The sequence below is a fragment of the Drosophila simulans genome, chromosome X, assembly GCF_016746395.2.
Source record: "Drosophila simulans strain w501 chromosome X, Prin_Dsim_3.1, whole genome shotgun sequence".
NCBI classification, from domain to species: domain Eukaryota; kingdom Metazoa; phylum Arthropoda; class Insecta; order Diptera; family Drosophilidae; genus Drosophila; species Drosophila simulans.
Genome location: NC_052525.2, coordinates 4,314,484 through 4,334,473, shown reverse-complemented (window position 1 = coordinate 4,334,473; position 19,990 = coordinate 4,314,484). Strand labels below are relative to the sequence as shown.

At 49.6% G+C, this 19,990-nt stretch overlaps 6 protein-coding genes across 6 annotated transcripts; 5 read left to right on the top strand and 1 right to left on the bottom strand.

Annotated features, from left to right (window-relative positions):
* The first annotated feature begins 363 nt into the window (after positions 1-363).
* Positions 364-2,707, top strand: LOC6725114 (helix-loop-helix protein 1). The gene is made up of 2 exons (XM_016172983.3): positions 364-492; positions 1,312-2,707. Exon 2 carries the CDS (start codon positions 1,388-1,390, stop codon positions 1,889-1,891), a length of 504 nt encoding a protein of 167 aa, XP_016038086.2. The 5' UTR covers positions 364-492; positions 1,312-1,387; the 3' UTR covers positions 1,892-2,707.
* Positions 2,708-2,824: 117 nt separating this feature from the next.
* On the top strand, positions 2,825-6,354 carry LOC6725113 (protein Flattop homolog). Its single transcript, XM_002106103.4, has 4 exons — positions 2,825-2,970; positions 5,321-5,457; positions 5,510-5,819; positions 5,980-6,354. The coding sequence occupies exons 1-4, from the start codon at positions 2,944-2,946 to the stop codon at positions 6,250-6,252; spliced, it is 747 nt and encodes a 248-aa protein (XP_002106139.2). The 5' UTR covers positions 2,825-2,943; the 3' UTR covers positions 6,253-6,354.
* Positions 6,355-6,449: 95 nt separating this feature from the next.
* LOC27206364 lies at positions 6,450-8,654 on the top strand. Its single transcript, XM_016172984.3, has one exon. The coding sequence runs from the start codon at positions 6,494-6,496 to the stop codon at positions 8,258-8,260; it is 1,767 nt and encodes a 588-aa protein (XP_016038085.1). The 5' UTR covers positions 6,450-6,493; the 3' UTR covers positions 8,261-8,654.
* Positions 8,655-8,783: 129 nt separating this feature from the next.
* Positions 8,784-11,371, bottom strand: LOC6725111 (protein PRRC2C). The gene is made up of 2 exons (XM_039297210.2): positions 10,714-11,371; positions 8,784-10,541 (listed from the first exon to the last, which is right to left on the bottom strand). The coding sequence occupies exons 1-2, from the start codon at positions 11,170-11,172 to the stop codon at positions 9,009-9,011; spliced, it is 1,992 nt and encodes a 663-aa protein (XP_039153144.1). The 5' UTR covers positions 11,173-11,371; the 3' UTR covers positions 8,784-9,008.
* A 197-nt stretch (positions 11,372-11,568) lies between these two features.
* LOC6725110 (Alstrom syndrome protein 1 homolog a) lies at positions 11,569-16,351 on the top strand. The gene is made up of 5 exons (XM_039297207.2): positions 11,569-13,811; positions 13,864-14,897; positions 14,983-15,718; positions 15,780-15,928; positions 16,000-16,351. Exons 1-5 carry the CDS (start codon positions 11,750-11,752, stop codon positions 16,060-16,062), a joined length of 4,044 nt encoding a protein of 1,347 aa, XP_039153141.1. The 5' UTR covers positions 11,569-11,749; the 3' UTR covers positions 16,063-16,351.
* A 231-nt stretch (positions 16,352-16,582) lies between these two features.
* LOC120285317 (Alstrom syndrome protein 1 homolog a-like) lies at positions 16,583-19,845 on the top strand. The gene is made up of 5 exons (XM_039297208.2): positions 16,583-17,900; positions 17,954-18,741; positions 18,831-19,386; positions 19,448-19,596; positions 19,676-19,845. The coding sequence occupies exons 1-5, from the start codon at positions 16,673-16,675 to the stop codon at positions 19,736-19,738; spliced, it is 2,784 nt and encodes a 927-aa protein (XP_039153142.1). The 5' UTR covers positions 16,583-16,672; the 3' UTR covers positions 19,739-19,845.
* The last annotated feature ends 145 nt before the right edge of the window (positions 19,846-19,990 follow it).

The window sequence follows — 19,990 nt, the reverse complement described above, 5'->3', positions numbered from 1 at the left end:
AATGTTAACCGCTTGATGTTAACCGATACAATTCAAATCCAAAGGCGGCAAAGTTAAAATTTATCATTTACAAACTGAAAATAGTTTATCATTTACAAACTGAAGATAGTGAAAACATGATCAATGAGATGGACATTGTTTTATTTTTTTAATATTTCAAGAATTTGTTGAGAAAAGAAAGTTTTTAGGTCTGAAATACACAGCCTCCAGGGGATGATGTCCATTTCGGGAAAGGGGCGGTCTTATGGCAAACTCTCCGCCATTTTGTGAGCTACAATTGGCGCTAATCGACGAGGGTGGATAACTTGGCATTGGCTGGCTTCCAACGCCATGGGGTTGTTTTCGATTTTGGTTATAAAGGAGGCTGCAGTTTCCCGACCGGAAGTCAGTTCCACGTGCGCATCCATCCGGCGAACAACCGAATCCAGTGGCAAGCAAGGATATCTCCCCGTTAACTCAAGGACTTAGGATTACTCTGCACCTGTGACTGCTGTAAGTTCTGTGCAGCACCAAAAGCTGTGAGCAATGCAAAAGAAGTAAAAGTACTTGCGAGAAGATCAATCAAATTAAAGATACAAATAGCGAAATGAAGTCTCTAGTTTCCTTTAAAATTACATCTACCAATTTTTGAATTACCTAACTTGACCATGTGCCTGCACTTGACACGTGTAAGTTACTGGAGTTTCATAGTCTTCGGGGGATTTGAGTTACACGACAAGTTCTTAAAAGTAGATCGGATTTCCATCATCCCATGGGATCAATAGTCACGTCTTCGACTTGATGCAATTCCAGCGACTTTTCAGACCCAAAACCCATTAAATCAATATATATAAAATCATGCGTAAACCGCAACAATACGAAAAAGGGTGGCCAAGCTGAGGGGTTGGCCAACTCCCGCGGGCAAATAAACGTGCCGATTGTTCAGCTATTTGTGTAGGTGTGAAAATATGCTGCGAATAAACAATACGCACAATGCCGACAATAAGCACAATAAATACAATAAATACAATAAAAATAAATGAAAATAATAGCAAACGCAAACAGAACGCAGCGAAAAAGGGGTGTGTCCTTCCTCGGCAAGGACGACACACTCGCACACCCTTTATCACAAATGTCCACAAATGAGGCATAAATAAATTCGAGTGCAAGGGTTATGATTTCCTCCTTACCGCCTATTGTAACTTCTGTTCAATGGCATGAGTAGTTCCACCGCAAAGTTAGCCATACTTTCAGCCTTCAGGGCATCCTAACTTGGAATATATCGTTGTATTCATAGTCTAACCTCTGGCATCCTCTTGCATCCGTTTCCAGCATTCAGCAGCAGGCTGGGCAGCGCGAGAAAGTCCAGAGTCGAGCCCCAAAAATCAGTGGTGCTAGTAGCCAGAGGATGGTCTACGATATGAGCCATATGGCGGCGGGTCCGCCGCAAAGCATTTCGCTGAGTCGCTACTACCTGGTCGACGAGGATGAGATGGTGGGGCCGAATAATCCGCATCTGGTCAACGAGGACTATGCGGCTAGTACTACGCTGGACATCGATAAGCGTTTCCAGGCGCGAATGGCGTGCGAAACGGCCGCACAACCGGCACCGCCACCGCCGCCCACGCCGGCGCCACGTCGCCGGACCACGCCCATTGCCCATCTGGATCCCTCGGAATTGGTGGGTCTATCGCGGGAGGAGCGGCGTCGTCGCAGGCGGGCGACACTCAAGTACCGGACGGCACATGCGACGCGGGAGCGCATCCGGGTGGAGGCCTTCAATGTGTCCTTTGCCGAGCTGCGCAAGCTGTTGCCCACATTGCCGCCGGACAAGAAGCTATCCAAGATCGAGATCCTCAAGCTGGCCATCTGCTACATTGCCTATCTAAATCATGTGCTGGAGACGCCCTGAGACAGCGCCGGCGCCTCCAGCTTCGCCACCAGCTGCCTCTTCAACGAGGCCAATTTCTTCGCCCCCCCGTAGGAGGTGGGGGGGCGTGGCGGGCGGATTCAGGCGGAAAACTCTGCGAATATCCCACAGCAGATGAACGCATTTCCCCAAGCTCTGTAATCCGCACGTCGCTCCATTGGATACTTGGCAAGGCGAATCGAATTAACCATCACTAACTAAGCGAAGTGTTCGATGGACTTGCCTTTGTCTATGGTTAAATGATATATATATATATTCATATATATATTCATATATATATATATATATTTTTTTTTTTGTCACTGGTGATTTTCGTTTCGATTTGTTTTAGACTTAGGTTTGTTTTCGTAGAAACAATTGTAAAGCCACGATTTAACCTAAGGTTAAAATACTTAAGTCCGTACTAAATGTTTAAGATGTAAGGCCTCCTATAAGCTATTAGTTTGTGTAATTGAATTGAAGTAGAAATATCGGTGGGTATAACAAAACTAAAAATGCCAGTAGTGCATACAATTAGATTTATGGGAAAGCAGTGCTTACTCCTCACAGAAAACCTTGACCATGGGTTATATAATATAAAAAAACCATGAAAAAAAAAAAAGGAAAAACCTTAAACTAAGATCCATTTTTTGTCTAGCCCTTAGGTCGTGATATTTGTTTATACTCAAACGATAGATATACATAGTAATCGCAATAAAAAATGCTTCTTCATCGGCTACTTTATGTATTTTGGCGCCTTTCCACGAAACTCCCCTCGACTTTTGGACCCCAGCTGCTGCGACTGAGTTTTCCATTTGTCTGAACGCTTTGCTCGGAAAAGCCAGATGCTAACAGTTCCCCCGATTTCCCACTCCATCCCACCACGTATCCCACGTATCAAAAGCGGGCGTGTCCTTTGCGCCAAGCCCCGCCCACTTGTGCAAAAGCGAAGTAGAGGAGCAGCCTCTGTCATAATTTTCAAAAATTGAGTATACAATTTTTTTAGAAACAGTGCAAGCCTCACAGAAATTTCGACTTTTGTGCTAAATTTTGAAATGGCCCTTAATTTTAGCGCACAGCAGGTGAGCGAACTATTCTGGTCGATTGGGAGGCTGTTTTCAATATCCATAAATAGTGGCCTAATTTGGTTGGTACGGGTAACGCCGTCTGCTTATATGTATATATATATAAATATATATATATATATATTTGTGTGGATGTAATCATTTTCGCAACGAACATAACAATAATAACAACAAACGTGGCAATGGCAACCAACTCGATTCCGCGCCATCCTTTTCTATCCAGCGAAAAAGGACTCCTGCATTCCGACAATCGGCAGCTTGTTCCTGTATGGGTGCTATTTTCATGGGTGTGGGTGTATGTACACTGGCGTCCATAAACAAAAACAAAGGCCAGGCGACAAGGAAGTTGTGCATATTTTCGTTTTTACCAGCTATAAATCTTATTTTTTATTTATATTTTTAAATATTTTGCATTAGCTTATTTTTAATGGAATGTGTTTCCTTTGCTGTAACTTTAAACTTTTGCCAAATTTGTTTGTTGTTCCTTTTTTGAAATTGTGTCGGGTGTTTTCTTGTTTTTGAGTGTCGTACGCATAACGTTACCGTTTCCGCTCCGTTACCGTTTCCGCTCACATAACCGTTTGAGCCCGCTTTTTCATTTTCTCCCCGCCCAACGCCCCCTTTGCACATTTGCAAATAGCGACAGTTAAAGTTTATTTACTTGGTAACGGTTACTTTGGACCAGAACAACCTTTGCCACGCAACTCGTTTTCGGAGTCCAAAGCTATTCGCCATATACACACACAATCGCAACGGAATCGGTTAACTGCGGAGGTGACGGAATTTCGAAAAGAATCTATTCGAATCGCACTCGGAAATCAATCGAAAACGCCTGGCGTTAATGGTTTTCCAATTGGCCAGGGCGACAGCTGTTCGGCCAGCGGAAATTGAAATTGGAAAAATTGGAAGGAGCAGGAGCAGGAGCACAATCCACAGGATACGGAGCTTTGGACCAAAGGATAGTCGGCGGCAGAGCGTGAAATTAGCTTAAGTGCTTGTCGCCTCGACCAGGACACACCGAGGATACAAGTGCGACATTAGATACGATACAAGAGTAGCAAAGTAGAGAAGTACCTTCCTTCTGGCGAACTGCTAGCCCAACCCCAGTGCCTGCCACACCAGCGATTCAACCGTGCACGTGTTTGCCAACTAGCTTTTTGACTGTCTAATCCTGCGGATGCGAGGATGCAAGGACACCATGTGATAAATTGCACCCCAGAGGGTTGCCATAAAAATCATCGCTTCACCCGGCTGGGGTGACCAGCTCACCTCACCCACCAAGGGGTGCCAACTATTCCACCCATCTATCTTTGTATCTATCTATTGTGTAGCGTTAGCATAGATACCACACCATCCAGCCAAGTGCTGTAAGCTCTCCTTTGTTGCTAATTGAGTTTAAAATCAATTTGTATTTTTTCACGCCGCAATTTGTTCGAGCGCACTGCTACATTGCGTAATTGCCGTGCAAATTTAATTACAGTGGCGATGCGGTAATGCTGCTGGTGACCAACACAACAGCCACGCGCTGCGAACGTGCGCCCTTGTCACACCCACTCGCAATCCGGAATCGGCAGCACCCAGTGGAACACCCACTCCAGCAGCCATCGATCAAGGCCTCAATCAAGTGGTGACAACGGAGCGCTCCGAGTATCGAGTTACCAGCGGAGGTCCATTTGCATTCCTTAATTGAAATCCGTACGCGTGGGAAGACCACGCAGCCTCAAAGCTTCCAATCCCCCAAAGTGGAGGTCACACTACTTGGATATGGCTCCATGCTTTCGGATGTTGATCTCTACAGATTTCACTTGTCATATCCATTCAATAGTTGCCAATCCAATTGCAGGCATATTGCCGGGCTCACTTGCTCCGGTCGGTGCCCGCTTAGGGCGCTGGCTAATCCTTCTGATAAATGGACCGGGCTTAGAGATCACTGGCTCGTTTTTTAGCGCGCAGCGATGTTGGAAATTTTTAGAAAGGCAAACACAAACAAGGCATTAAGTGGCATTAGACAAATGCCTTTCTACACATGTTCCGGCGTAGAGATTACGCCGTGTAATTGGCCCCACCTCCATTCGCCCGGGGTGGGTTCCGGTTTTCGATTGGCATTTGGCCACGGCTGCGGGGTGGGCTTCTGCTCTGCCCTGCCCTGCCCTGCTCTTCTGAACAATTTTTTTTCTTCTTTTTATCAATTGCCTTGTTTGCGCTGGGACCATAAATAAGGGCATTACTCGCAGTGGGCGAGTGCGTTTTCCTAACAGGTGTCTATCGACTCCTGGCTAATCCCGCCCATGCACAGACCAGCCCAGCTTCCTGACATCCTCAATCCTTACTTCTTCGTTCGTTGCAGTTCGAGGGCCGGTTCCAGTCGAAGCGCCTCAACAACTGGGAGTATCCGCGATTCTCACCACCCCGCCCGCGTGGACTGCACAAGAACGCCAAGGTTGTGGCGGCCAAGAACGGCCACCTGCTGCCCGAAGTGATTAAGTAAGCAATTGCCCATGCTCCTCATCATTATTCAGTTCAATTTCATCCGCAGGGAGGGCAACTCTTTTGGCCAATATCGCGGAACCTACGAGCTACCGCGGCGTATAACCCGTGCCTTTTGCGCCCACTACGATGCCTGCCTGAGTGGGCGGTACAAGTTCGTCGATTTTCCGCGTGACCTGTGCAACTGCCAGCGGGAGAACCGCAGGGCACTGGCCTGCGACCAGCGGCTGACCTTGGGCCACAAGGACGATCCCTACTGGATGCACGAGCGGTGCCAGACGAAGTGCGAGGGACTGCAGAAGCTGAAGGATCTCAGCGAGCGGAGTGAGCGCTGCAACCGGGCCAAGTGCGCCGTGGTGGTGAGTGGGAATCGGGGTCACCATCGGGGTCACCACTTACCAATTGAGTGCACCCAGAACATAGCTATATATATGTTTTCTTTTCTGGGTGCACTTTCTCCACCTTCAACCTACACCCTGCACCCTGCACACTCACTTTCACTTTCACCTGCAACCGTAGAGCGAGAAAACCGTGAAGAGGACCCCCAAGGCAGTAAAGGCGACGTGCGTGGCCACCGAAAAGCGGCGTCGAAAGCGCACCATAACCGCCTTTGCCCGAGGACGAACGGCGTTGCATCCCAATGAGCTGACCAAGCCAACTCCGTCGTCGGAGAAAGCGGCGGCGACTGCCAGCAAGCCGAAGGATAAGCCAAAGGACAAGGAGGCGGGCAAGAAGGATAAGGCGAAGGATAAGGGCAAGGAGAAGGAGCGCAAGGCGGCGAAGGGCCATTAGTAACACTTCTATATTTTGTTCAACCGAAATTCAAATCAAATTCGATGTAACCGAAGGCTTAAAATACATTTTAAGGGGCAGCACGATCTCACTCAACACAAAGCATATCTATATTTTATCTGTTACATATGTGCATACATCCTCATTATCATCTCCATCTCCATGTTATCTCATCCCATTCCATTCGCACCACCATCGCATTGCAACAAGTGAACCTGAAAGCCACCTACTCCATCCAATCATGTCGCAAACAGCTCTCCCGGAACTGAGCTACACGCCCGGCGACCTGACGGAGCCGCAGTTCCGGCTGCCCTCGCACCAGGAGCTGCTCGACCAGAAGCGCAACAGCACGGACAGCGTGCCACTTGGTCGTCTCACCTTGGACACGCGCGACACGCAGCCCATCAAGTACCGGGAGCAGCTTGGCTCGGCGGCGGGTCGTCAGTTTCCGGCATTGGCAGCGGCCCAAAATCGCTATACGGATCACTTGGAGCGCAGCAGCGAGCTGAGCTTTGCTTGCCTGGAGCCCGGCAAGGATCTAATCTCTTTGCCGACAGTGGGAATACGAAGCTTTGATCCCGATCCCGTACCCGTATCCGAACCCGATTTGATCAAGAAGATGCCGCTGCACTCGATCACGGAGAAGCCCAACGAGCGGTGTCCATCGCCAGTGGTGCCGGCATATGCCAATTTCGAGCTGGCCAAGCGGATGCACCAGGACAATCTGGACCACCAGCCGCTGCCCGATTGCGTGGCCGATTTGGCGTTCCGGCGGGCGCAGATATCCGGCGGACATGCGGGCCTGGCCCCGGAAATCGATCCCATTGCCACGGGCGTGGGTGTGAAAACGCACAACGCGGGTCCGACGCACTGCACCAAGATGAAGGTCTTCCGTCCGAAGACCGGCGGTGGCATCGTGCCACGTGCCCTCGGCAATGGCGACGCCTTCCGGGGCGTTGGCTCCGCTCCGGCCAAAAAGATGGGACCCATGGATTTGGCCATTTGTTGGGACTTCAAGCCGGCGAATCCGGCGGATGAGCCGCGCCTGGCCAGGCACATAGACGGCTCCAATGACTCCGCTGGACCGGCTGTCTTCACCTGTGTGAAAACGCCTCGCGAGGAGCAGTCCTCGGACTTGGGCCGATCGGCTGGCGTCTTCACCAGCACGCTTGGTGAGGCGGATTTCTTCGACAAGGACATCCTGAGGAAACGAACGGATTTTGGCGGTGCCCGTTTGGATCGCGAGGATCCGTGCGCCTGCGACTACTCGCCACCGGCCAGACAAAGAGCACGCAGTGTCTCCCGCGATTCCAGTGCATCGCATTGCAGGCGAGGATCGGGCATCGGCGGTCCAACTGGCGGTGTGAGTTTCGGCAACTTGGCGGAGCTGCCCGGTCGCGGGATGCCCGATCGACTAGCCAAGCAGTATCAATCGTCACCCCTGCTGGGCGACAAAGCCTACCAGGCCTTGAGGGAGAAATATTTGGGTCCGGACTCTGGACAGGATTGCAGGGCCATGGATTGCCGGCCAGCGGGTGGTCCACCCTGCAAGCGGGACGTTCTCCTCCGGCGTCCAGCTCGCCGTCTCTGCCACAAGGTGGCTCCAGCTCCCAGATGCTGTCCCCCATCGTTCGGCGGACATGGCCACAACCATGGACACGGACACGGACACGGACATTGCCTGACCAGCAAGGCGGCATTTCGCGCCGGAGTGCCCAAGCACAATGCCTCCGGCGATTTCGTGGGCATAGAGCCGGGCTGTGGAGGCGGCGGCGGTGGTGTTGGTGGTGGTGTTGGTGGTAGGGTTCTGGTGGTGCCACGCCCCCGGCAGCCGTATGCCAAAAAGAACTACGACATCGAAACCCTGGTGCCGCCCTTCCAAAGCCAAGCGGGCGGAGCGGGTCAGGGCGGTTATCCGGAGCACTGGCGATTGGCCAGTGTCTATCAGCACGCCTACAAGCCCATCGACCAGCGGAGGCGACCCCTTCTCCAAACTGTCTACAAGTAGGCCTGTCCGTTAAGAGCGTTGTCCGCTCAAGAGAGAAATGTCTAGACAAACGGGCTAACGAATAATAAAAAGCTATGAAAAATGTTACTTTTTCAACTGCCGAAAACAAACGTCTAGTATAATGATTATATAATTGTTTCCAAGCATCTCATAAACTAAGCAAGAATATTAACTCATCTACTTAAATGTGTGCTAGTCATTAGCATTAAATTGTTGCGACTGCATCTGTACACAAAGTTAGTCGGAAAAATCGGTCCAAGAATAGGAAATCACAAGTTTATGTATAAAAAACAAATGTTATATATTAGAAAGCATATATATATATATATATAAAGAGATATGGGCAAACATACACATACATATATGAATAAACGTGCAAACATCAAGTACTTAGAACTATAAACAGTGTGCGAATTAATTTGCAGAGTTCGCTTGAGAATTTAAGAAAAAAAAAAATGATTAAAACTAGGTGATGTGAAAATGTATTTGGTTTTCAGATGAAATAAGCTTTCCTTTCCTATTTGCTGGTCTTGTGTGACAATCTTTGGGTGCAATTAAAAACTTAACTAGGTGCTGAAAAATCGAATTGAAAAGAAGTTAATTGGGTCAATTCAAAAGGGCGGCACACTTACTAACAATTAGTAATTTCAACAGTTTTGTGAACACTTTCAAAAATCATAATCATAAACAGGTTACAGAAATGCCCTTAAAAATCAAGCCCCCAAATTGAGTCTGTGGAGCCACCTGCTCACTTGGCGGTGGCGTAGGCATCGTGGCTCTTGTGGAACACATGGCGCAGCACGTCCCGCGTGGACCGCCTGATGCTGTTCCGCAGGGAGTGCTTCTTCTCGTTGGTCAGCTGCTCGATGGTCATGTACTCGGTTTGGGCGACGCTCGAGCGGAGCTTCATGGTCCGTTCGCTGGTGTCGATGATGGAGACGTCGGCGAGAACGGGCTCCATCTGCTCCTCCAACTCGGCCGCCTTTTGGGGCCTCCGGCGCAGGCTGTGCCGAATGCTATTGAGTATGTTGTGATGCTGGCCCTGTCCATGTCCATGTCCATCCTTGTCCTCGGACTTAGCCTCGGGTGAAGTGTGCGACGTGGGATGCATCAGTCTTCGGATGGACTTTCTTATCATGCCCTTCATTCCGATACTGGGCTTAACTTCTGCCGATTTGGCGGACTTGCTGGATCCGATGGACTGCAGCGACTCCTTGCTGGCCGCCTTGGAGGGCAGAGCGGCGGGTCTGTAGGCGCGGACGAAGCGCGTGGGTGCCTTGAAGTCTAGATCATCGGGCTCATCGTCGGATTCGGAGGCATAGGCCACATCGCCGTCGGCTGGCTCCTTTTCCCGTTCCTCTTCTAGCTGCCTTTCCAGGAGCTCCTCCTCCAGCTTCTCCTTCTCCAGATGCTTGGCCCTCTCCTGGAGCTTTTCCCTGAGCTGCTCGTGCAGCTGCTCCTGCAGCTTCTCCCGCTCCAAATGTTTTTCCCTCTCGAGGAGTTTCTCCTGCTTCAATTGCTTCTCCCTCGTTAGATGTCGTTCCCGCTCCAAGAGCATCTCCTGCTCTAGAATCTTCTCCTGCTCGAGAATCACCTCTGTTTCGGGGTCCTGCTCGAGCAGCTTCTCCTTGTCCTCCTCCACCTCGGGAGCCTCGCTAATCTCGGTGAGTGTGCGTCGTCTGGTGCAAACCAGACGCCTCTCCACTTGAGTGTCCACCGTCACCACCTCCTGCATCATCAGCTCCTGCGTATTGGTCTCCGTGACCAAGGAGACCTTGGTGTTCTTGGGCAGTTCCACCTCCAAGCTATTCCTCGACAGCTCCCTATCCACCAGCACGCTATTCTTCCGTAGCTTCGCCTCATTGATGCTGTTCTCCAACTCCAGTTGATAGCGATCGAGCTCCTTGCCGATGTCCATGGAGGACTCCTCGCTGATGGCGCCCAGCGATCGCTTGGGCGCCGGAACGGGCGAAAAGACCAGCTTCTCGGCCAGCAGATTGCTAGGCGTCAGCTGCGTCAGCGACATGCCGTGAAAATCGATGCGACAGCCCAGCGTGGGCGTGAATGGCAAGCCGATCTTCAGGCTGGTGGGCAGCTGCTCCTCCGAATCCCTATCGGCCAGAGCCGGATTGGCCACACCCGACGGATTGCAGGCTGCCTCGGACGCCTCGCTGGGCCGATGGATCTCGAAGGGATTGAGCGAGGCCGGCGCATCACTGCCGCGCAAATTCAGGGCAGGATTCACGAAGCCCTTGGCGGGCGTGGTTGCCGAGCGGACGACCTAGAAATATTATGGCTGGGTTATAATAATATTCTATAGCTATATATAATAAATGTATGATTTTTATGGTTTTCGTAATATATAGATTATAAAGATATTGAATGAATGATTTCTACTCCACCTTAACTAGGACAAAAAGTACATCCATGCACGACTGGACTAGTGAACTCACCTCATATGGATTGAACTGCTTCTCGGGCAGTTCCAAATTCAGGCCAGGATTCTCGAAGCAGGCGTGCTCGCGCTTCTTCTTCTTGGGCGGCTGGCGCAGGACCTCAAAAGGATTCGTGGGTAGCTTCTGTTGTTGCTGCTGCTGATGATGCTGCTGGTGCTGCTGCTTCTGGGCAAGATCGGCTATGGACTTGACCTCCAAGCCGGGAAACGGATTGGGTTGGCTATTCTCCTTGGCCAAACGACGACGAGCCACCATCAGCTTCTTGGGCGTGGAACTGAAGGCGGCGTTGGTGAAGCACGATTCCGTCGACGCGACAGCTGCATCCTGTGCGTCCTTTTCTGGGGGTTGTTGCTGCGGATTCGGGGGCGGGGCAGCATTTTTATAGAGCGTCTCCCTTTTGCGTTTGCGCGGCGTCTCCGTGAAAGCCAATGCAGCTATGCTCTTCGTCTCCAGCATTATTCAGTCGATTTCAAGTCGATATGTATATCTTAAGTTTCTTTAATAAGATTCAAATTGTTTTTCTAAACCAGCGAGGAGCAATTATAAACAACGCAGTACGACACCAAATGCCATTTTGAAAATCCACAGGCAACTGGAACCGGTTGCATCGTTAGCCAACACTGCGTCCGAACCGGTTCAGCCCGAACAGTACTCACGACAGGCCCTGTTAATCCCACATTACATTGCTGTTAATAAAATGTTCTATTTATTCACTTGTATCAACTAACTGAATGCTTTCTTTGAATTCTGAATTGTATATATATATAATATATATTATTTTTTCCTTGATTTTACCATCTCAATATGTACTTTAGGAAAATACAATGGCATTTTAAACAAATTAATTGTTATCGATTATAAGGGCACCTAACCAGCTATCGCCACCGATAGGCAATAATTTTCGATATCAGTTGGTTTAATTTGTTTTCGAATGATTTTAGCGTCACATCAAAATAGTCACGTCAAACTAGTCTCTAAACGCTGCTTCCATGTGGCGAACTGACATATAGCAGGGCAATAAACTTTTTCGACCATGAGAGCGAAGAGAGGAGCAGGCCAAAAGGTGATGATGTCCGGTTCCCGCCATAACAGACCGGCAGAATCATCCCGCGTTCCTCCACTAGCCAGGGAATATATCAGCGCAATTGCCACGGACCGGGAATTGGATCGATTCATGGCCCTTTCGTCGACGGCAAGTAGTGGAGCCAGTGGCAGCACCCACAGTTGTGCCCTAGGATCAGTCCAGCCGCCAGGATGTGCGTCCATGGAAAATGAATCGCGACCAGAATCTGGCCACAGGCGTCGCACGAAGTGCAGCGATCATCCTTCCCGGGAACGGTCAGTTTCACCACCACCCAGTAAGCACACAATCAGTCAGTTCCCATCACCGAAATCACAAGTAACTCAGGCAAAACCGGATGAATACACTATAATTCCTATTGTATTGGCCAGTAGCCCCAGTTTTCGTTCCGTAGCAGTCACCCAAACAATGTCCCAATCCGCGGAAGACATACGCACACCTACCAAGTCGCCCCAGATGCAAAACAAAAAAACGCAGACCCCAGAGTCTGTCCTTAAGTCACACAAACGCCTGGAGTGGGATCCTGCTGCCGATGTGGGCTACTGCAAGAGGGCAATGTCCATGAGTAACATCAGCACGCTGGAGCGATCCGTTCTGGAGGATTGCGGCTGGCGTCAGCCAACAGAGCAGCGACCCGAGACGGATTTGGATGGAGTGCAGCCCCATGAAGCCGAGGAACCGTCGCCAATGCTGGATAAGCCGACGCCGCCACTGGCTTGCAGCACATTCGTCAATCGCAGCGAACGCATGAAGTCTCTAAACTCTAGAATGGAAAGTTCATTGAGCTCCAATAAAGGGGATTCTAGGAAGAAGTGCAAAAGTAAATCAAGGAGACAGGATTCCGAAGTTAGCTCTTGTCAGACGGACTGTCGTAGCAGCTCGCGAAAGGAGTCAACTCAAGGCAGTTCCGAAGCAAAAGATATTCGTGGAAATTTTTCAACAGAAGGTACCCAATGCAGTTTCAATAGAAATGATACCGAAATTGACTCCATAATGGAAGAAGAAGGATCAATCGGCAGCCGTAGGAAAGACGATTTAAGGATTAGTTCGCGAGTACAAGATCCACAGATAAGTTCTCGCAGACCATCGGTGAGTAGCTCGCAGAGGGAATCGCTGAGCAGTTACAGAAGAGACGACTCCAGGCTCAACTCGCCAAATAGCTCCAGATTGGGATCACAAGTCAGCTCAAGGGTGGAGAGCTCGCGTGCTAGTTCAAGGCGTGAATCACAAACCACCTCGCTGTACGGCAGTTCGTCGGCCACTAGCTTTGATTATCATATGCATATGCAGCAGGAAGTCGAGGTGGTCAAGCAGAATCAAAGGAGACAACAAGAGAAGGAGGTTGAGCCGCAGGAGCAACTGGAAAAAGAGCAGCACCAAAATGATATGCAACAAGAGGAAGAAAACGGAAAAGAACTAAGGGACAAGGATCATCATTCGGAAACGAAGCAGCAAGGTAATCAGCCACTCACGAGGGACCAAAGAAAAGCTGAACAGCGCCAAGAAAAGGATCATCAACCGGAAAGGGAACAGCAAAGAATTCAGAAACTCACGAGGGACCAAAGAAAAGCTGAACAGCGCCAAGAAAAGGATCATCAACCGGAAAGGGAACAGCCAGGAGTTCAGCAACTCACTAGGGACCAAAGAAAAGCTATACAGCGCGAAAAGGAGCGCGAGCAAGAGCGACAGTACACGGCGGCTCAGTTCGAGAAGATTCGGAGCAATAGGCGGCATGCGAACAAGGAGAACCAGCAGCCCGAGAACCCTGTAGTAAATCCCTCCACCGCCTCCACATCAGCCACCTCGTTAGACATTGGATCCGGTAGTAGACCGCGAGGAGAACTGGATCTAGGAATCGATTTGCTCTGTTCTCTGGTAAGATCTCGCAGCCTCAGCCAGGGACAGAAGAAGAAACTCGTCCGGGATATAGCCAGGCGTATCTCTTGTCTGGAACTGACCGAATCCAGTACTAGTTTGCGTTCCCTGAGCATCAGCAGCAAGGAGCAGTTGAAGGGTAAGTAACTATTCAAGAAGGTGGCATTTGTACTAATTCATACTTTGAACAGTGCCTACAGGTTCTCTGCAACAAGCTGCGCCCACCAGTACGAACCATTCCAGTTCGAGAAGCTCATCCAAGGCTGAACGCATTGCTCTACCAGTTCCCGCTCCACGAAAGCGAACGGTTATCGGAACATCTTCGCCACTGCCTGAAAGCTTATCGTACAGTGGCTCAACCAGTGGCTCAGGCGAGGTGATCACCCAGAAGACCAATGTACCGACTCGCGCAGCCTCAACGGATGCAGATATTGAGCCTTTGAACTTGCAGGATTGGCTGAATCCCATGACCCTGAGTGAAATAGAGTTCGAAGAACGTTTGAAAGGAGGCACGGATTCGGAGCGAAGGAGGCAGCTCCACTGGGTCAAAACAGAGATTCATCGCATGCAGGGATTTAAGAATCTTTTGGAAAGTATCAGTTTGCCCAGCAAGTCGCACAAGGAACCAAACACGGAATCTGAGCCTTCCGTGGACCAATTTCAATCTGCTGCGACGGCTGCGCAGATTCCAAGTTCCATGCGATGTATGGGCGACCAGAAAGAGCGACCGGACAAGGAATATCATCTGCAACAAGGAATGGCAGCTGAAGCGGTTAAAGAGATGGAAAATTCGGGAACAGCAACAACACCGGCTCCCCCAGTGAGAATTGAATCGGTTGGAGTGAATCTGACCAACTCTGATCCTTCCACACTGCCAGCACCGCCGCCGACACAACCACCACCACTACCTCCTCACCTTTACCAGCAGAATCTGCAGAACCGTAAAAAGATGGCCACTCCATTACTGGCCTCGAGTAGATCCACAAGTGGCGGCGCTCGCAGCGAAAGTGTCTGCTCTTTTGTCCAGCAAAGACAGCGTCAGTTCCGCGAGCATTATCAGAACCAGCAGCAGCAACAGTTTGTATTGCTCCAGCAACAGAAACTTTACCAGCTGCAGAAGCAGCTGAACCAGCAAAGAGATATTTTGACACAGAGGCAGCAACATTGTGGTCAGTGTGCGCAATGTGGTCACCAGCGGACTTGCGTTCATCAGCAGCATTGCCCGGTAAGGACATCACTTAAGGCTATTGCCGAAAAAAAAGGAATCCTGCGATTTTCTCATACTCAAGCCATCTCTTTCTTTTTCGCAGAAATTCCAGAGGCATCCACAGGAAGCACAGGATCAGCACGATGAACGAGAGCAATATATGCAGATGCAGTACGCCCAGGCGGCGGGAAGTGCCTATGCCACTCCACTCCAGAGTGGTAACTCAGGCGCGGATAAGAATGAAGCCATCTACTACCAAGTGGTCAACTCTCAGGGAGTAGCTAGCTATGTGCAAGCAACAATGGTGAGCACAGGGACTCAAAATGAAGCAAGTGCAACTGGTGGAGCAGAAGGCTCGGCAATCACCAGATCGACTACAACCACCACCAATTCATTGTCCTCGATGATGTGCATCAGCTCGGACATGTCCGTACCCATGGGATTGATGAACACCTGTGAGACCACCACTACGACCACCACTCATCAGTACGATGATGTGGCATGTCAGCGGGTGCGAAGGGGGCACAAGGAGACCAGGATGAATGCAGAGAGCATGCAACGCCAAACGCTACAAGTGCGTCCGCGTGCCATATCCTATGTCATCCAGTTTACGCCGACGGGCAGTAGTGAGGTGCTTGGGGAAATGCCCTCCCTGCAGGATCAACTGCAGCTGGCTCGTCCCGAATTCTGTGCCAATGCCAAGCAGCGCAAGGCCATACTTAATGAGATGCAGATGATTCGCAATGTTCGGCGCCAGGAGCTGGACAATGTTTTGAACCAGAGTCCCAGCATGGAGGCGCTGAACAGGCATCTGGATCAGCTGCCTCCACCAGCCATTTGTAAGATATCAAAGAAATGGAACCCGATGTCCGAATAATAACTACATTTCTTAACTTGCAGCTCGCGTAAGGTTATTTACCACCAGGGAAATGAAGGCGATAACCTCCAAACGCTGCAAAAATTTGCCGGAAGTGTTGGCCGCCCAAAGTCGCCAGCAGGAGGAGCGCAGACGTCGCTCCAATCGTTTGATGCGCGATGTCTTCAACAAGGTAAGACAATGAACCCAACCAACCCCATATCCAAATTCTCATAAACTCCTAAATCCCAATTATCCAAACAGCGCCTCAAGAGTCGCGTGGCCAGCGGAAAGATATCGCTGAATCACAGCGTGGCAATCATCTAGAGAAGATCAAATAAGGATTTCCCCACTGCCGAAATGACACCCACCAGTTATAGTTTTTCATTATTATGCTTTTGCCACTGCTAGGCTTTGTATTTTTCTATAATTTTTAATCGATCACAATTGTTTAAACCCAAAAGCACGTATGGTTTAGTCTATACGTAATGTTAAAATTTAATATAAGCGGCCAGTTAACTCCAAACATAGAAAACTATGTTGATCTATTTGACTAAATTTGTAATTTTTTTAAAAGAAATAAATTGAGCACTGGTTGACGATCGATTTAAATCTATATCGCAGTGTGTGCGTGGCAACATCGGTCTACAAACTTGCGCTGCGTCTTTATCTCTAGGATCTGTATGCCTGAGATCTCGACGTTCATAAGAATGTATATATACTTTATAGAGCAGGAAACGCTATTACATACTTGTCGACGAACCTAGTATACCCTTTTGCTCTACGAGTACCGGGTATAATAACGGCGCCTAACCAGCTATCGCCACCGATAGGCGATTATTTTCGATATCAGGTGGTTTAATTTGTTTTCGAATGATTCTAGCGTCACATCAAACTAGTCACGTCAAACTCTCTGGCGAACTGGCATGTAGCAGGGATGATTGAAACAGTCCGAAAGGTGAAGAAGTTCGGTTACCGACATAACAGACCGCCGAAGTCAACCCGCGTTCATCCACTACCCAGGGATTATTATATCAACGGAATGGCCGCGGCCCGCGAATGGGAGCGATTCTATTCCCATTCGAAGGCGGCAAGCAGTGGAGCCAGTGGCAGCACCCACAGTTGTGCCTTGGGATCAGTCCGGCCGCCAGGATGTGCCTTCATGGAACGTGAATCGCGACCAGAATCTGGCCACAGGCGTCGTACGAAGTGCAGCGATCATCCTCCCCGGGAACGATCAGTCTCACCACCACCCAGTAAGCACACAATCAGTCAGTTCCCATCACCGAAATCACAAGTAACTCAGGCAAAACCGGATGAATACACTATAATTCCTATTGTATTGGCCAGTAGCCCCAGTTTTCGTTCCGTAGCAGTCACCCAAACAATGTCCCAATCCGCGGAAGACATACGCACACCTACCAAGTCGCCCCAGATGCAAAACAAAAAAACGCAGACACCAGAGTCTGTCCTTAAGTCACACAAACGCCTGGAGTGGGATCCTGCTGCCGATGTGGGCTACTGCAAGAGGGCAATGTCCATGAGTAACATCAGCACGCTGGAGCGATCCATCCTGGAGGATTGCGGCTGGCGTCAGCCAACAGAGCAGCGACCCGAGGCGACTTTGGATGGAGTGCATCCCCATGAAGCCGAGGAGTCTCTAAACTCTAGAATGGAAAGTTCAGTGAGCTCCAATAAAGGGGATTCTAGGAAGAAGTGCAAACGTAAATCCAGGAGACAGAATTTCGAAGTTAGCTCTTGTCAGACAGACTCTCATCATCCGGAAAGGGAACAGCAAGGAATTCAGAAACTCACGAGGGACCAAAGGAAAGCTATACCGGCTCAGTTCGAGAAGATTCGGGGCAATAGGCTGCATGTGAACAAAGGGAACCAGCAGCCCGAGAACCCTGTAGTAAATCCCTCCACCGGCGTCACCGCCTCCACATCATCCACCTCGTTAGACATTGGATCCGGTAGTAGACCGCGAGGGGAACTGGATCTAGGTATCGATTTGGTCTGTTCTTTGGTAAGATCTCGCAGCCTCAGCCAGGGACAGAAGAAGAAACTCGTCCGGGATATAGCCAGGCGTATCTCCTGTCTGGAACTGACCGAATCCAGTACTAGTTTGCGTTCCCTGAGCATCAGCAGCAAGGAGCAGTTGAAGGGTAAGTAAAGTAGTCAAGAAAGTGGCATTTGTACTAATTCATACTTTGAACAGTGCCTACAGGTTCTCTGCAGCAAGTTGCGCCCACCAGTACGAACCATTCCAGTTCGAAAGGCTCATCCAAAGCTGAACGCATTGCTCTACCAGTTCCCGCTCCACGAAAGCGAACGGTTATCGGAACATCTTCGCCACTGCCTGAAAGCTTATCGTACAGTGGCTCAACCAGTGGCTCAGGCGAGGTGATCACCCAGAAGACCAATGTACCGACTCGCGCTGCCTCAACGGATGCAGATATTGAGCCTTTGAACTTGAAGGATTGGCTGAATCCCATGACCCTGAGTGAAATAGAGTTCGAAGAGCGTTTGAAAGGAGGCAGGGATTCGGAGCGAAGGAGACAGCTCCACTGGTTCAAAACAGAGGAATATCATCTGCGAAAAGGAATGGCAGCTGAAGCAGTTGAAGAGATGGAAATTTCGGGAACAGCAACAACACCTCCTCCCCCAGTGAGAATTGAATCGGTTGGAGCCAACTCTGATCCTTCCGCACTGCAAGCACCGCCGCCGACACAACCACCACCACTACCTCCTGAAAAGATGGCCACACCTTTACTTGTCTCGAGTAGCTCCACAAGTGGAGGCGCTCGCAGCGAAAGTGTCTGCTCCTTTGTCCATTATCAGACCGAGGAGCTGGAACAGTTTGTATTGCTCCAGCAACAGAAACTTTACCAGCTGCAGAAGCAGCTGAACCAGCAAAAAGATATTTTAATACAGAGGCAGCAACATTGTGGTCAGTGTGCTCAATGTGGTCACCAGCGGACTTGTGTTCATCAGCAGCATTGCCCGGTAAGGACATCACTTAAGGCTATTGCCCAAAAAAAAAAAAGGAATCCTGCGATTTTCCCATACTCAAGCCATCTCTTTCTTTTTCGCAGAAATTTCAGAGGCGTCAACAGGAAGCACAGGATCAGCAAGATGAACGAGAGCAATATATGCAGATGCAGTACGCCCAGGCGGCGGGAAGTGCCTATGCCACTCCACTCCAGATTGGTAGCTCAGGCGCGGATAAGAATGAAGACATATACTACCAGGTCCTCAACTCTCAGGGAGTAGCAACTGCAACTAATGGAGCAGGAGGCTCGGCCATCACCACTCATCAGTATGATGATGTGGCATGTCAGCGGGTGCGAAGGGGGCACAAGGAGACCAGGATGAATGCAGAGAGCATGCGTCCGCGTGCCATATCCTATGTCATTCAGTTTACGCCGACGGGCAGCAGTGAGGTGCTTGGGGAAATGCCCTCCCTGCAGGATCAACTGCAGCTGGCTCGTCCCGAATTCTGTGCCAATGCCAAGCAGCGCAACGCCATACTTAATGAGATGCAGATGATTCGCAATGTTCGACGCCAGGAGCTGGACAATGTTTTGAACCAGAGTCCCAGCATGGAGGCGCTGAACAGGCATCTGGATCAGCTGCCTCCACCAGCCATTTGTAAGATATCAAAGTAATGGAACCCGATGTCCGAATAATAACTACATTTCTTAACTTGCAGCTCGCGTAAGGTTATTTACCACCAGGGAAATGAAGGCGATAACCTCCAAACGCTGCAAAAATTTGCCGGAAGTGTTGGCCGCCCAAAGTCGCCAGCAGGAGGAGCGCAGACGTCGCTCCAATCGTTTGATGCGCGATGTCTTCAACAAGGTAAGACAATGAACCCAACCAACCCGATTTGCCCATATCCAAATTCTCATAAATTCTTAAATCCCATTTATCCAAACAGAGCCTCAAGAGTCGCGTGGCCAGCGGGAAGATATCGCTGAATCACAGCGTGGCAATCATCTAGAGAAGATCGAATAAGGATTTCCCCACTGCCGAAATGACACCTACAAGTTATAGTTGTTCATTATTATGCTTTTGCCACTGCTAGGCTTTGTATTTTTCTATTTTTTTTAATCGATCACAATTATTTATTATACGTAATGTTAAAATTTAATGTAAGCGGCCAGGTAACTTCAAACATGGAAAACTATGTTGATCTATTTGACAAAATTTGTAATGTTTTTAAAAGAAATAAATTGAGCGCGGGTTTACGATC